Source organism: Camellia sinensis, chromosome 1 (genome assembly GCF_055761805.1).
Source record: "Camellia sinensis isolate YWXY chromosome 1, ASM5576180v1, whole genome shotgun sequence".
Classification (NCBI taxonomy): Eukaryota; Viridiplantae; Streptophyta; class Magnoliopsida; order Ericales; family Theaceae; genus Camellia; species Camellia sinensis.
In genome coordinates, this window is record NC_138961.1 from 191,903,444 (window position 1) to 191,917,445 (window position 14,002).

Below are 14,002 nucleotides of genomic sequence, written 5' to 3' on the forward strand. Positions count from 1 at the left end.
CGACTATTTTACCCTTGTAATATATAATTTTAAATTTGTAATCTATAATTTACAATTTATAATTTAACATCACTAAAAAATTTTAGTAATTTATAAGGCCATAATTTTTAATTTATTATTTTCAATTAAATTAAATTTATAATTAAAATTTTTTATTTAATATATAATTTTAAATTAACAACACTTAAAAAATAATTTCATTTAATATATAAATTTAAATTTTTAACAACACTAAAAAAAATTAATTTATAAGGCCATAATTTTTAATTTATTATTTTTAATTTAATTAAATTTATAATTTTTATTTTTATTTAATACATAATTTTAAATTAACAACACTAAAAAAATAATTATATTTAATATATAAATTTAATTTTTTAACAACACTAAAAAAATTATAAAGCCATAATTTTTAATTTATTATTTTTAATTAAATTAAATTTATTATTTATATTTTTTAATTTAATATATAATTTTAAATTAACAACACTAAAAAAATAATTTATAAATGTTCAAAAGACTATTTTACCATTTTCTAATTGTTTATTAAGTAATAGCATGATGGTAAAATAGACGTTTCACACATTAGTCTCATGGGATACCAATTCCATAGAAATAATCACACCCCTCTCCCTAGAATATAATAATCCCCTCTTATGAGGGACTAATAGTCCGAAGGGACTGTTAATCCGAAGCTAAAAAATTGAACCAAACAATAAACTATTAATCTAGATGAACTAATAGTCCAATCTTATAGAATAATTTTTCAAAACAAATACACTCTTAGGTCATGTTTGATTCACAACACTAATAGTGAGGTATTAATAATTCTATCAAATTAGTGTAGTATTCACTATCCAATTGGATTAATAGGATAAATTATTCATTAGATTAATAATCTCACCCTTACCCCATTACTAATAATCCTACAAATTTGTTGGATTAATTATCCATTAGATTAATAATCCTAAACCAAAATGTTAAAACAAATATAAGATAATTGAACTCACGAATTAATAATCTCAATCTCATACTCTAATTTACCTAATCAAAGATGACCTTAATGCATACGCATATAACCACCCAATGTTTGTTCGAAATAAATTCAAAAAAGAATAGGCGGAGATACTCTGAATATTAGTATAACTACCCAAATTTTGTTTTGCAATGGTTTCACAAAAACAAAAGTAGAGGTGGAGATTATAAAATGTTAGTGGGTGAAGTCAAAGCAGCCCATAGTGTGAAAACCCACACACTTGTTTCGGACTTTAATTTTCCAGTCAAAAAGCCTTATTCAAACTCCAAAATTAAAGCCATAGGTGTGTAAATATCAATGCAACTTCCCTACTAACTTCCACCCAACTTTTCCTCTCCTTCCCACTAAAATAATGCAGTTGGATTATGGACACAAAAATTAAATATAAAATAAAATACATAATATATATAAATATATAAGGTTTTGAAAAAAGAAAAAGAAAAACTGTTGATAGGATCTGGCTTTGAAATACAAAATGCTATTTTTTGATAATTTTTGCACTGACATTATCTACAATAATGATATAACAATGGTCTTTTGTTAATAAACACCACATTTTATATACATTTTCTATCTATATATTATTACTCTTTAAGAAAAGGGAATTGCTATTTAGATTCAAAAATTAAGTTTCGTTTGAGAAGTCAAATTTAGGGTTTTTTTTAGTTATTTTAGTCACAAAAAATAAAATAGATTTTTGCTTATTAAGACAAAATATCACATCTAACCCATAATCATTACATTTTTTCTCTTATAAAAAATTCAAAAGTCCTTCACAAACGAGACTTTTTAACTCTAGGTTAAAATAGCTAAAAAAGCTAAAAAGTCAACATAATTTCCAAACGAACCCTTAGACTTACTTTCTAAATTTAATGATATGTTAAAAAAATAATTGGTTGATAATTAAAATGATATGTTAAGAACATGATTGGTTGATAATTAAATATTTTTAATTATTAACCAATTATTTTTTTAACATATTACTGAATTTAAAAAAATAAACTTATATATTATTTTTCTTAAAAAAATTATATATTTATACATATGATTAGAGTTTTTTTTCCCTAAAGTTTCCTAGAGTGGTGCATTGTGTGGTTGAGATTTAATGACAAGTCACATCAATTTTTCAGCATTAAATCTCAACCACCAAGGATCCTCTAGAGTGAAATTTTCCTAAAGTTTCCTAGAGTACTACATTGTGTGGTTGAGATTTACTGACAAGTCACATCAGAAAAATTGATGTGACTTGTCAGTAAATCTCAACCACACAATGTAACACTCTAGGAAACTTTAGGAAAAAATCACTCTAGAGGATCCTTGCTCAATCTCAACCACACAATACATCACTTTAGGAAACTTTAGAAAAAAAACACTCTAGAAGATCCTTGGTGTAATTTTTATAGTTTAAAATATATTTAAATATAACGTGGCATTGGCCCCATTCCCATGGCCATCACCCTACGGGCTATAAGCACCACCAAGCTTCCTCTCTCTCTATATATATCTCCTCTCTCCATGTCCTTCACGTCAATCATACACTCCTCCACCCATCTCTCTCTCTCTCTCTAACAAATATTAGCAAACTCTTAGAGCAACCCAGCCAAAAAAAAAGATCAAACTACAATGGAGAGACTACCAAAATGTGAAGCAAATTATGTGCCACTCACTCCTCTCACTTTCTTGAGGAGAGCCTCGGCGGTTTATGCCAACCGGACCTCCATAATATACGCCGGAACCCGGTTCACGTGGCGCCAAACCTATGACCGTTGCCTTCGCATTGCCTCCTCTCTCCGCTCCCTCAACATTTTCAAGAACAATGTTGTATGTCTTATTTCCATATCCCGTTTGCTTCAAATTATTTGTATTTGTTGTTCTTTTTTAACAATTATTTTCGAATAAAAAAAATTCACGACGAAGATTTTTGTAATCTATGATACATAATGATGATAAAAATAAGAAATAAAAAATGATAAGCTATACCATTTCTCATTTTCAAACACTCATCGTGATATATATGAGATGATGTACCCTGTTTTTATTTCAAATCAAAATATTATATTATTGTACCACATAATTTTAAAAATACCCCTTTTGTTGGTAAATCACGTTTTGTTTTTTTGTTTTTTTTTTGGGGGGTTCTAGTGGGCTATGAGGATCCTCTAGAGTGTTTTTTTCCTAAAATTTTCTAAAGTGATGTATTATGTGGTTGAGATTTAATGTTAAAAAATTGATGTGATTTGTCATTAAATCTCAACCACACAATGCACCACTCTAGAAAATTTAAAAAAAAAAAAATTGTAGAGGATCCTTCCTCTCTAGTGGGCAAGTTAGTGATATGGTTGGTTTGTACCATACAGGTGTCAGTGCTGGCTCCAAACACTCCAGCAATGTATGAGATGCATTTTGCAGTGCCCATGGCTGGTGCAGTGCTCAACACCATCAACACCAGGCTAGATGCTAAAAACATAGCCACCATTCTCAAGCACTCCGAAGCCAAGGTCTTCTTCGTGGACTACGAGTATGTCCCCTTGGCCCGTGACGCCCTCCGGCTACTGATGGCCGACTTGCAGACTTGTGCGGTTGCAGCCGAATTATCCATGCCACTGGTCATTGTCATCGACGACGTTGACTCACCCACCGGTGTCCGTCTAGGTGAGCTTGAATATGAACAGCTAGTCCAGAACGGGAATCCGAGGTTCGTTCCAGACGAGATCGAGGATGAATGGGACCCGATAGCCCTGAACTACACGTCCGGGACAACCTCGGCCCCCAAGGGAGTTGTTTACAGCCACAGAGGTGCTTACCTAAGCACTCTTAGCCTGATTCTGGGATGGGAAATGGGGAGTGAGCCCGTTTATCTATGGTCGCTCCCCATGTTCCACTGCAACGGTTGGACGTTCACGTGGGGAGTAGCCGCAAGAGGTGGGACCAACGTGTGCATACGCAACACGACGGCCCACGAGATGTATAACAACATAGCAGTCCACAACGTGACCCACATGTGTTGCGCGCCAATAGTGTTCAACATCCTCCTGGAGGCCAAGCCACAGGAGCGCCGCAAAATCAGCACCCCAGTCCAGATCCTGACGGGAGGGGCACCGCCGCCGGCTGCACTACTGGAGAAAATGGAGGCCCTGGGGTTCCACGTTGTCCATGCGTATGGTCTGACAGAGGCCACAGGGCCTGCCCTGGTGTGCGAGTGGCAGGCCAAGTGGAATAGCCTGCCGCGGCAGGCTCAGTCAAAACTGAAAGCGCGACAGGGGGTTAGCGTCCTGACTCTTGAAGATGTGGACGTCAAAGACCTGAAGACGATGCAGAGCATGCCACGCGACGGCAAAACCATGGGCGAAATCGTCCTCCGGGGGAGTGGAATCATGAAAGGCTACTTCAAGGACCAAATCGCAACCTCCAAGGCCTTCCACAAGGGATGGTTCGTCACCGGCGACGTCGGGGTTATCCACCCGGACGGCTACCTCGAAATCAAGGACCGTTCCAAGGACGTCATCATCTCAGGAGGCGAAAACATCAGCAGCGTAGAATTGGAATCCGTGCTTTACCGCCATCCCTGCGTGCTCGAGGCTGCAGTGGTGGCAATGCCGCATCCCAAGTGGGGGGAGAGCCCCTGCGCCTTTGTCACCCTTCAAAAGGACTCCTCCTCCACCGAGGCCGATGTCTTGGCGCATTGCCGGAAAAACCTCGCCGGATTCATGATGCCCAAGAAAGTCATGATCATGAATCAGCTACCCAAGACTGGGACTGGAAAAATTCAAAAATTCGAATTGAGGGAATTGGCAAAGTCATTTGTCGTAACAGATCAACCCACCAAGAAATCGGGCCATGTTAAGAGAGAACAACCGGGTGGCCCGTACAGAGATCAACCTCATGAACAAATTCTGGCTATGTCTCGGCTTTGAAGTTTATATACTTATTATTAATTATTGTAATATTGAGGATATGATGATCTTTATAATAAGTTATTATGTACATAACTTATTATATATGTGTTAAGTGAAGGATTATCAATCCTTTCTATTTGTTTTTTTGGGTTGTCAAGAAGAGAACGATTATAATCAATAACATTAATTCAAGCACTTTTGCTTTCCTCTGTGGTTTACAGGTATGGTTTTTTTGCGTTGTGTTTGCTTGAAAAATTAGAATAATAACACATCGCAAAAAAATTATTTTTCAAGCAAACACAACACAACGCAAAAAAATTAGAATAATAAAAAAAGAATAAGATAAAATCTCTCTTACGAATAATAAAATACATATATACATATATATATACGAATAACATAAAATCTTATTTTTTTTTTTTATTATTTTCACTCACAAATTGTAAGGATTACTGTAGCAGCATCTCTCTTACATTATATAAATTATTTGTTTTGGTGGTATTAATAATTTTCTATATAAAAAAAATATAAATAGAGTCAAATTTTAATAATTTAATAATGTAGTTGAAAAAAAAAAAAACTAAAATTCATTTACAATTCAGGCAATTTGGGTTTAACTCGGTGTCGGACTTGGATAGGCAACCTCGGGTTACAATTCGGGCCTGTGTAAGCCTCAGCACAACTTGGGCTGAGCTTGAACAACCTCCCAACCTGACCGAACCCACTCGAGTTGTACCCCTAGCTTATATCCCACATTTCGATGCCGAAAATAGGTACTATAAAAGTTAAATATTGTTATATTAAAGAATATACGAAACAAAACATAGTTTTAAATTCATCGAAAAATGTTCAGTAATTTACAAGAGTTTGACTCGTAAGAGTCATTATTGAATTGAAATATTAATAAAAATTACAATTCAATTTAATTTAATTTTTATTTGATGATAAGATATTTAAATATAAGCTCAAATTAATTAATTATTATCTTTATTGTTATTAATTTAATTTTATGTATGATGATCATCATGGTTTAAAAAATAGTCATAAGCTATCATAAAATATAGAAATAAAATTATATTAAGATACACACAAAAAGAAATATAGAAGCTGATAGAAAAAGAAACGAGAGAAATGTGAATAAGGCTTTGTTGGCATAAAGGGTTTGGGCTAAATAGCTACAAAAAGATAAGATAGACCAAAAAATATATAAAATAAAATATCACATCTAAATTATAATTATTTCATTTTTTTCTTTCACAAAAGTTAAAAAATCAAAAAATTCATCCAAAACAAGACTTTTTAATCCTAAATTTAAATAGTCAAAAAGTAAAAAGGTCAAAAATTTAACTCACATAATACTAATTGTTATCAACTGAGTAATAATTATTTGTAAATAAATGAAACAATTATAAGTATTCATATAAGATGTGATATAAAATAGTGATCACTTAATTAGAATTTTTATTTTTTAGGTCCTTATAATATAATGTAGATGGATCTAAAAAGTCTTTTTTAAAAACACTAAATAATATTTAAATAAGTTCACGAAAGACAAACAAAAATCCAAAAAAGTTTTTATTTTCTTAAAAAATTTTAGTGGACTTTTCTTCCTTTTTTTTTTTTTTTTTTTTTTTTGTAAATTACACTTACACTCTTTAAGGTTTAGATTTAATACATATCATCTTCTAACGTTTGAGATATTACACTAACTCCCCTGTCATTGTAATTATTTAGACGGAATGAAGATATTAAACTCATACACTCTCTCTTTCCTTTCTTTGTTTTACTTCCTCTTTTTTTTTTTCGTTTCTTTTTTTTTCCCTTTCCTTTGCGTTACTTTTTTTTTTAATGTGATTTCTTCTATTTTTTTATTAAGAGTTGTTGTCTTTTTATATAAGCGGAGGTTTGTAAAATGAGACTATTAATCACAAGAGTGAGAATGTAATTTTCAAAATGTCAACGGGTGAAATATAATTAGACCAAATCTTAGAAGATATCAATGTAATTTACCCCCTTTTTTTTTACTTACTTTCTGATCCATCTAATTGAATATAATAGAACTAAAAAGTATAAGATTTATAAATAAAAAAATTAAAAATTTATTAAAAACAACAAAAAAAAAAAATCAACAAAAACCACACTATAAAAGTCAATTCTAAATACATATTTTTCCATATTTACTAATAATCAACAAATTAAACTCATGTTTCTATAATCAACTCGATTCTCCAATTAAATGGGAGTAAAAGCCTACAAAAACACTGCTCGAATTTAAGAAAAAATCGCTTGGATTTATTAATAGTTTATTTAATTTAGAGTTAATTACTTAAAAATCATATTTACAAAGATTATGGTAGTTCAGGTCATATTTAAGAGTTTTTGAATCAATAAGTTCTATTTAGTAAAATTGAGAATATTATCAATTTTTTTCAATTTTTAAAACTAAGAACATTATCAATTTTACATAGTAATATTTCATATAATTGTTTTACGAACTGATGAAAAAAAACATAGCATGAGATTAAACGTTTTTGTCCTATTTATTGGTTTGATTCAACTATCCAATAAAATCGATTATCAATTTTTTCTAATTTTAAAATTGAGAATATTATCAGTTTTTTCATTTTTACAGCTTTTTTTTTTTTTCCAGTTTTTCGCATTAATGTTCCAACATCATGTTCCTTTATAGACACAATTTTCAGTTTTGCACAAAAAATAATTTAATTTTTTCAATTTTTTCAAAAAAACACATTAATTTTTTTTTTCATAAATTTTTTTTTGTTTTTTTCAATTTGAAAGTTGATATTTTAAAGTTTTAAAAATCAAAATAAATGTCAAATCATCATATTCATCATAGATAATCATAAATAATGAACAATAATTTTTTAAAGGATAATAGTAACTATTAAAAATTTAATGGGACTTGAAAATTTAAAAAATCTCAATTAAAACTTAATGAAATATAAATTTATAAATTAAAACTTATGTACAAATTTCCCTTACTTTATTTCTTAGGCTAGAGACAGCAACGCATCTCAACTGTGAGGCTATTTCTGTTCAAAGACAGCAACGCATATCAACTGTTAAAGATTGGTAATGGTCAGTTTGTCTGGAGGACGAATAATTTTTAGAACTTGGTATACTAAAAAAATAAAACGTCAATACAAAAAAAAAAAAAATTGTGATTAATGAAAATATTAAGTTTATTTAGGCAAAAACAATTTTCCCTTTTGCATTGTGAAAACTATTTTTGGATAGAAGTTTTAGATTGAAATCTTATCGATGACACCCTAGTATCACCGCCACCACTAGCACATAATTTGAAACGTGGCAACCAAACATTAAAAGCGTTTTAATTTGAGAGAGCGTTTGAATTTAGTAGGTCTATTTGTAGATTGATTTCAGTGATTTGAACTGTTCACATTTTAAAATTGGTTAAATAGAATATTCATGCAAAAAATCAAAATGATTAGACATTGGTAGTTATACGTGTGAATCATATTTATTTTAAAATAACAGACAACAAATATAACTTCAAGAATAGCCATCCATTTTTTGTAATACAAATTTGATTAAAGCATATAGCTATCGATATCCGATCTTCCTGATTTTTTACATGAATATTCTACTTAACAAGTCCTAAAAAATGAACGGTTTGAATCACCGAAATTGTCCCAAAATGAGACTACCAAGCTTAAAGGCTCTCTTAAGTTGAGATAGCCAACTTGAAAGAAGCCAAACCCTCGCTGTGACACCATCAATTTTCATATCAATTTTTGGCTATTGAATCTATTCACAAGAAGTATTTTGGGATCTTTTTGTCTTTTTGGGTCAAATATAGCGTTGATATATTAGTATAATTAAAATTATAACTGAAGAGTTCGTCGATACTCCATTAGTTCGAATCCTGACCTCTCACTCACCACACCTTAAGGTATGGCTACAAGACTATTGAGCTACACCTTAATGACTTTGAAGTGTTTTGGGATCATGATTTGATTTATTAATGTGGAAAAAATGATTTTGTTAAACTTCAAGCTAAACTTGACACAAAATTTTTAACTAGCTCTTTTTCATCATTTTTTTCAGAAGTAATCTCTAATGAAACTCTTTAAGTAGAGTTTTACAAAATAGTCAAGTCAATTTAACTGGGTTCATTTGGCATGACTTTGACTTTTAAACTTTTTTAGTCCGAGATTTTTTTGTTTGCTTGATTTTCTTATTTGGCTTTTTTAACTTTTTGGCTTTGGAAAGACAAACTTTTTTGTTGGCTTTTTAACTTTTTTGATTTTTTTTTGTTCATATGTGATTATTTAGCCCAAAATATTTATCAAACTGGGGCTAAAAACATCAAACAGCCAATCAATCGCAGATGCTCTCAGGTTGCATTTAGGGTTTCAATTCAAGCGCATCCAATTAGGTTAGGGATCTGTTTAAATTTAGCAAGAATTTGTTCAAGTTGGACCTCTCGGCTGAATTGGTTTGTTTAACTCCAAGCTCAAAGTTTATCTCAAAAAAGTTGAGTTAGGCTTGGCTAGCTGAATTCAATAAAATTTATAAATAAATAAATAAAAAAATTTTATTTAAATTGAGTACTGATTGTTGATTATATCAATAAATAGATGTGACTTATAGTCTAAACTCGATGATAAGGGCTAGGCTATATGAAGGTGGCTTGGACCTTCTTCCTCGTCATCTCCTGCAAAAAATTCTTTGAAAACACTAAGCGGCCTTTCTTACAAGGCCTCTCTATTTAAGTCAGAAAAAACTTGAGGTAGAGAAGACAATGAAAGTTTAGGATTTTGAGAAAATAACAAATGGTCCGCCCTATAATGTACTTTCCTTAAATATCTCGTTTCCATTTATAAGTTATCCAATAGATAAATACCAAGTGGTCATCAGCTTAGCTTCTGCATGTTCTATGAGACTAAAAGATTTGAGCTATGTATTTTGATCTGCTACATAGAAGTATACGATGGTGACCAACTGAGCTTACGCAATTGGTTACCTAACTCATAACTCATCCATCTTACTAAATGAAAGAAGAAGTAGTTTTTTTCTTTTTAAATGTTATTTATCAACATATATACTCCACCTTTTGAACTCATATGTATTCATACAACAAACGAATGAAATTCATCATATTTAAAAATAATGAAAGCCAGCATGTCACATGAGAAGTCATAAAAGAAGTGAAAAGTTTTAATAAAATATTTGAATCCTATAGCAACTTTCCCGCCTCTGCTTTATGTCTATCATTCTATAAGAATGATTACTTATAACTACGTAAATCACCAGAAACACGACATGTGTATCGCACTATCCGGCAAAGGAATCAAAAAGACTCACACCTGGGCTCGGGTGTGAGTTCCTTTTAATATCATCTATATACATTTTGAGCCTATGTTTATTTGAGAGATTTGAAAAATGATTTGGAAAAAAAAAAAAGAGGAAAAAGTGTGTAAAATTAAGTAAAATATGAGTATATTTTATTCACATTTTACCTGCCTTTTTCTTTTCCTTTTCGTTTTTCAAATCTTCCAACCTAAAACAAAAACAAAAACAAAAACAAAACAAGACGTGACAGGTATAGGTGGTTCATGAAAAGAGCTGAATGCACCAATTATCTATTCAAAAGTAAAAAATAATAATAAATAAAATGAAAAGAGGATATGACCAACCCAGATGCTAAAAGAGACATCTCACACCAGCTTATATGACCAACTTCTCAAACACCCATTTTAGTGAATGTAGACTGTGACCAAACTATGGGAGGGTTACGTGGAGGGAACCATTCATTGCCCACTCACCCCCCAACCAGACAATTTTTTCAAACATCCATTGTTGTAATATTGTATGAAACAAATTACAAATATCTTTAAAATTATATAAAACAAAACAAATCTACAACGAACCTAAAAATGGTTCTATGTGGATGGGAATAGCCGAATTTCTGATCAGCCAGTGAGATGTAGTGACTCTTACTCAACTGGCTAATCTCGTCAGTTCACTCCAAGCCAAGACAATGATCGGGTGGCCCTCAGCATGGAGGTTTTAGCTAAAATTTAAGTCTTCCCCAAAAATAAGGCCCCTTCAAAAATAAATAAATGAAATTTTGTTTATCTATTAAGCCTCAAATAAAAAAGGGTTCAATCTTAGATTATGTAAGTTTGATTAGTAATTTTACTACTAAAAATGTGAGTAAAATAATGTTTTAAGTGATACTTTGCTAAAATTTGTTCAATTTTTATTCAGTATTAATTGTTACAGTCTTACTTGTGCAAATAAATATTGGTAATTACATATGGAAGCAAACTTTATTATTATTATTATTTTTTATAAACATATGAAGGACTTCATGTTAGAGCTTGCTTAACTCAGGGCCAGTCTTGATGATGATAATATTGGCCCAGATAAATTATCACTTCAATTCATGAAATATATAAGACCCCCCCCCCCCCCCCCCCCCTTAAAACAGAGCATGAGCATGAGCTTACCCCCATTATAAAATGCCCCAATATCTCAAATAGTCATTATAGTGCTGTAGAAATTATTTGTCTTACAGAACACTCTATTGCAAAAATTAGGTGAGATTGCTTTTATAAAATCAATGTTTAGTTTGATTTTCAGAAATTTTTTTAAAAAAATTAAAAATTAATTTGGTAAAAAAAATAATAAATTAATAAATAACACATATCATTTTTATATAATTTTATTTTTTGGGAGGCCAGAAATAATTTTTTTTTAAAAAAAATTGTTTTTGATATTTATTTTTATCAAATTAGTTTTCATTTTTTTCCAAAAAAATTTCTGAAATTTTTTTCTGAGAAAACCAAACAAGCCCAATGACTTCATAATCTATAGGAAAAATAAATAAATAATAATAATAATAATAATAATAATAATAATAATTCAGTGATATTTTTACAAAATAATTATAAATTTATATTAAAAAATATATATGAAAGACTTTAAAAACTTACACTTTGTAATTCCCCTCATTTAAAATTGAAAAGATTGTTCCTCATAACAATGTATACGTATACAATTTACTACAAAGAAGTCTTTTCACTGTATGCAAGGTACACATTTTTCATAAAGAAATGTTATTTATTAGTATGATTCAAATTATTGAAAAATAATTGAAATTTTGTTTTGATCAAACATGTGAATGAACCACATCCTCCTCTTCGATTGATTAAAATGTGAGATGGTTCGTTTAAAACAACCAACTCCATCTATTTAAATAAAAGAAGAACGAGACATTATTTACGTAGCTTAACATGACAAGTAAATAAATAAATGAGTTAATTATATCAAGACTTCCTTAATAATTAATGTATATTACCTTATCCACCTTCATCTATAAATTTGTACATTTTGATCTCTCTCAACAATAAAAATGATACAAATGTCTCCCTTATAGAGAAGTAAAAGTGGCGATTATTGAAATGTATAGATTCATAAAAAGAAAATAGAGAAAAATAACTTTTGTTAATTATTGTACGTTTCTAAAAACATGTTTGTAGACATGATATCTAATATTGTAAAAGACATAAGTAAAATCCTCTCTAACACCGGTTAGTTTTAGGAGAGACGGTGAAATTGGGTCCGACAATAGTATCATAACTAAGTTATAATGGGTTCGAATCTCGTAACGAGCATCATAGTAAGAAGAAATTGCTGGTACACAATACTGCTCTCTACAATTACTCTAAAATCAAGCCCGTGAGGAGTAAAAAAACAAAATGGAACTTCGATAATTGTATAGAATGCTACATGGAATTTTCACAATGTCTCTATCCCACCTTTATGTTAGTTGATTTTGTGGTGGCAAGTGATTCTCATCAAAGTAAACAGTAGACAGCATTTTGTTTTTGTAATAATGCCACAAATTCAGAAAATTTATTTATCTATACTATTATATATGTGAGTACAAGACTTGATGTTTAATGATTTATTAAAAAATGTTTATAAACAATAATGCGTGGCTAAAATTTATTTTAAGTATAAATCTTACTATATAATAATTAAATGTAAATCATACATTATTAGATAAAATTCTTGACAAATTTTAATGATTAATTTCTTTTGTGTTATTTTTGAGGTCTAATCTTTGCAACATATTGGTGGATTTTTGTGAACCAGAATTTGTGGGCCAATTGGGAAAAGATATTAAATTTTCTAAAGGAAAATTGATTGCAGAATGGGAAAACAAAAATCAAAGGGCCCCAATTTCAACAGGTGCATCCTGGGCAATACCACTATCCATCTTTCATAGGTCTTGTCCTATTCCAAAGTTGGAAAAAAGTTGTTACTAATCTAATCTTGGAATCCTAGTTGGATCTTGGATTGACAAATATAAATAAATAAATAAATAAATAAATTATATAGTTAATCCTTTTTATTTAAGCAAAATTTTACTTCCCATAATGTTGATTTCATTCATCGAAATCCTACTCTTTCAATTTCTTCTTAAAAATAACATAAATTTTATTTTTTCATCTGCATCATGTTGTTCATAATTTTTTAATTTGGACGGTTTCGGCACAAACATTTGTATTCTCAGACTTATTCATATTTTTAAGTTTAACTGATTATTTTTTTGGAGTTGATTTTTAACATCTTTTCATGATCGGGTAATAATGGTGTAACATTACTAATTTCCATTTTTGATCTCAATTCATGGTAATCTACATCACAATTATGACATCTAATGTGTATATTAACTACTATAATTGTGATTTTACAGAAGTTAAATTAGAATTAAACAGAATGTTATATTCTTTTGTTTGATTCATTTGCATTTGGAAAATTTTAATTGCTATTTCATCTTTACTCTCTTCCAAGGAGATTTCTTTCTTTGAATACGATTCCACACTATGTTGATTCATTTTCAAATTCTTGTATTGACTTCAGATTTTGATTTCATACTTTTCTAATATTTCCAATCCTCCCATACTTTTATAATCCTAGGTTATGTTTAATTAAAATAATTAATAGTAAATAATTCATGAAATTAATATAAGATTGGTTATCCAACTGGATAAGGGGGGAGAGGGATACATAA

The 14,002-nt window shown here is 30.2% G+C and overlaps 1 protein-coding gene across 1 annotated transcript; it reads left to right on the top strand.

Moving 5' to 3' along the window:
• Positions 1 to 2,555: 2,555 nt before the first annotated feature.
• On the top strand, positions 2,556 to 5,137 carry LOC114294845 (trans-cinnamate:CoA ligase, peroxisomal). Its single transcript, XM_028239008.2, has 2 exons — positions 2,556 to 2,857; positions 3,394 to 5,137. Exons 1-2 carry the CDS (start codon positions 2,660 to 2,662, stop codon positions 4,948 to 4,950), a joined length of 1,755 nt encoding a protein of 584 aa, XP_028094809.1. The 5' UTR covers positions 2,556 to 2,659; the 3' UTR covers positions 4,951 to 5,137.
• Positions 5,138 to 14,002: the final 8,865 nt, after the last annotated feature.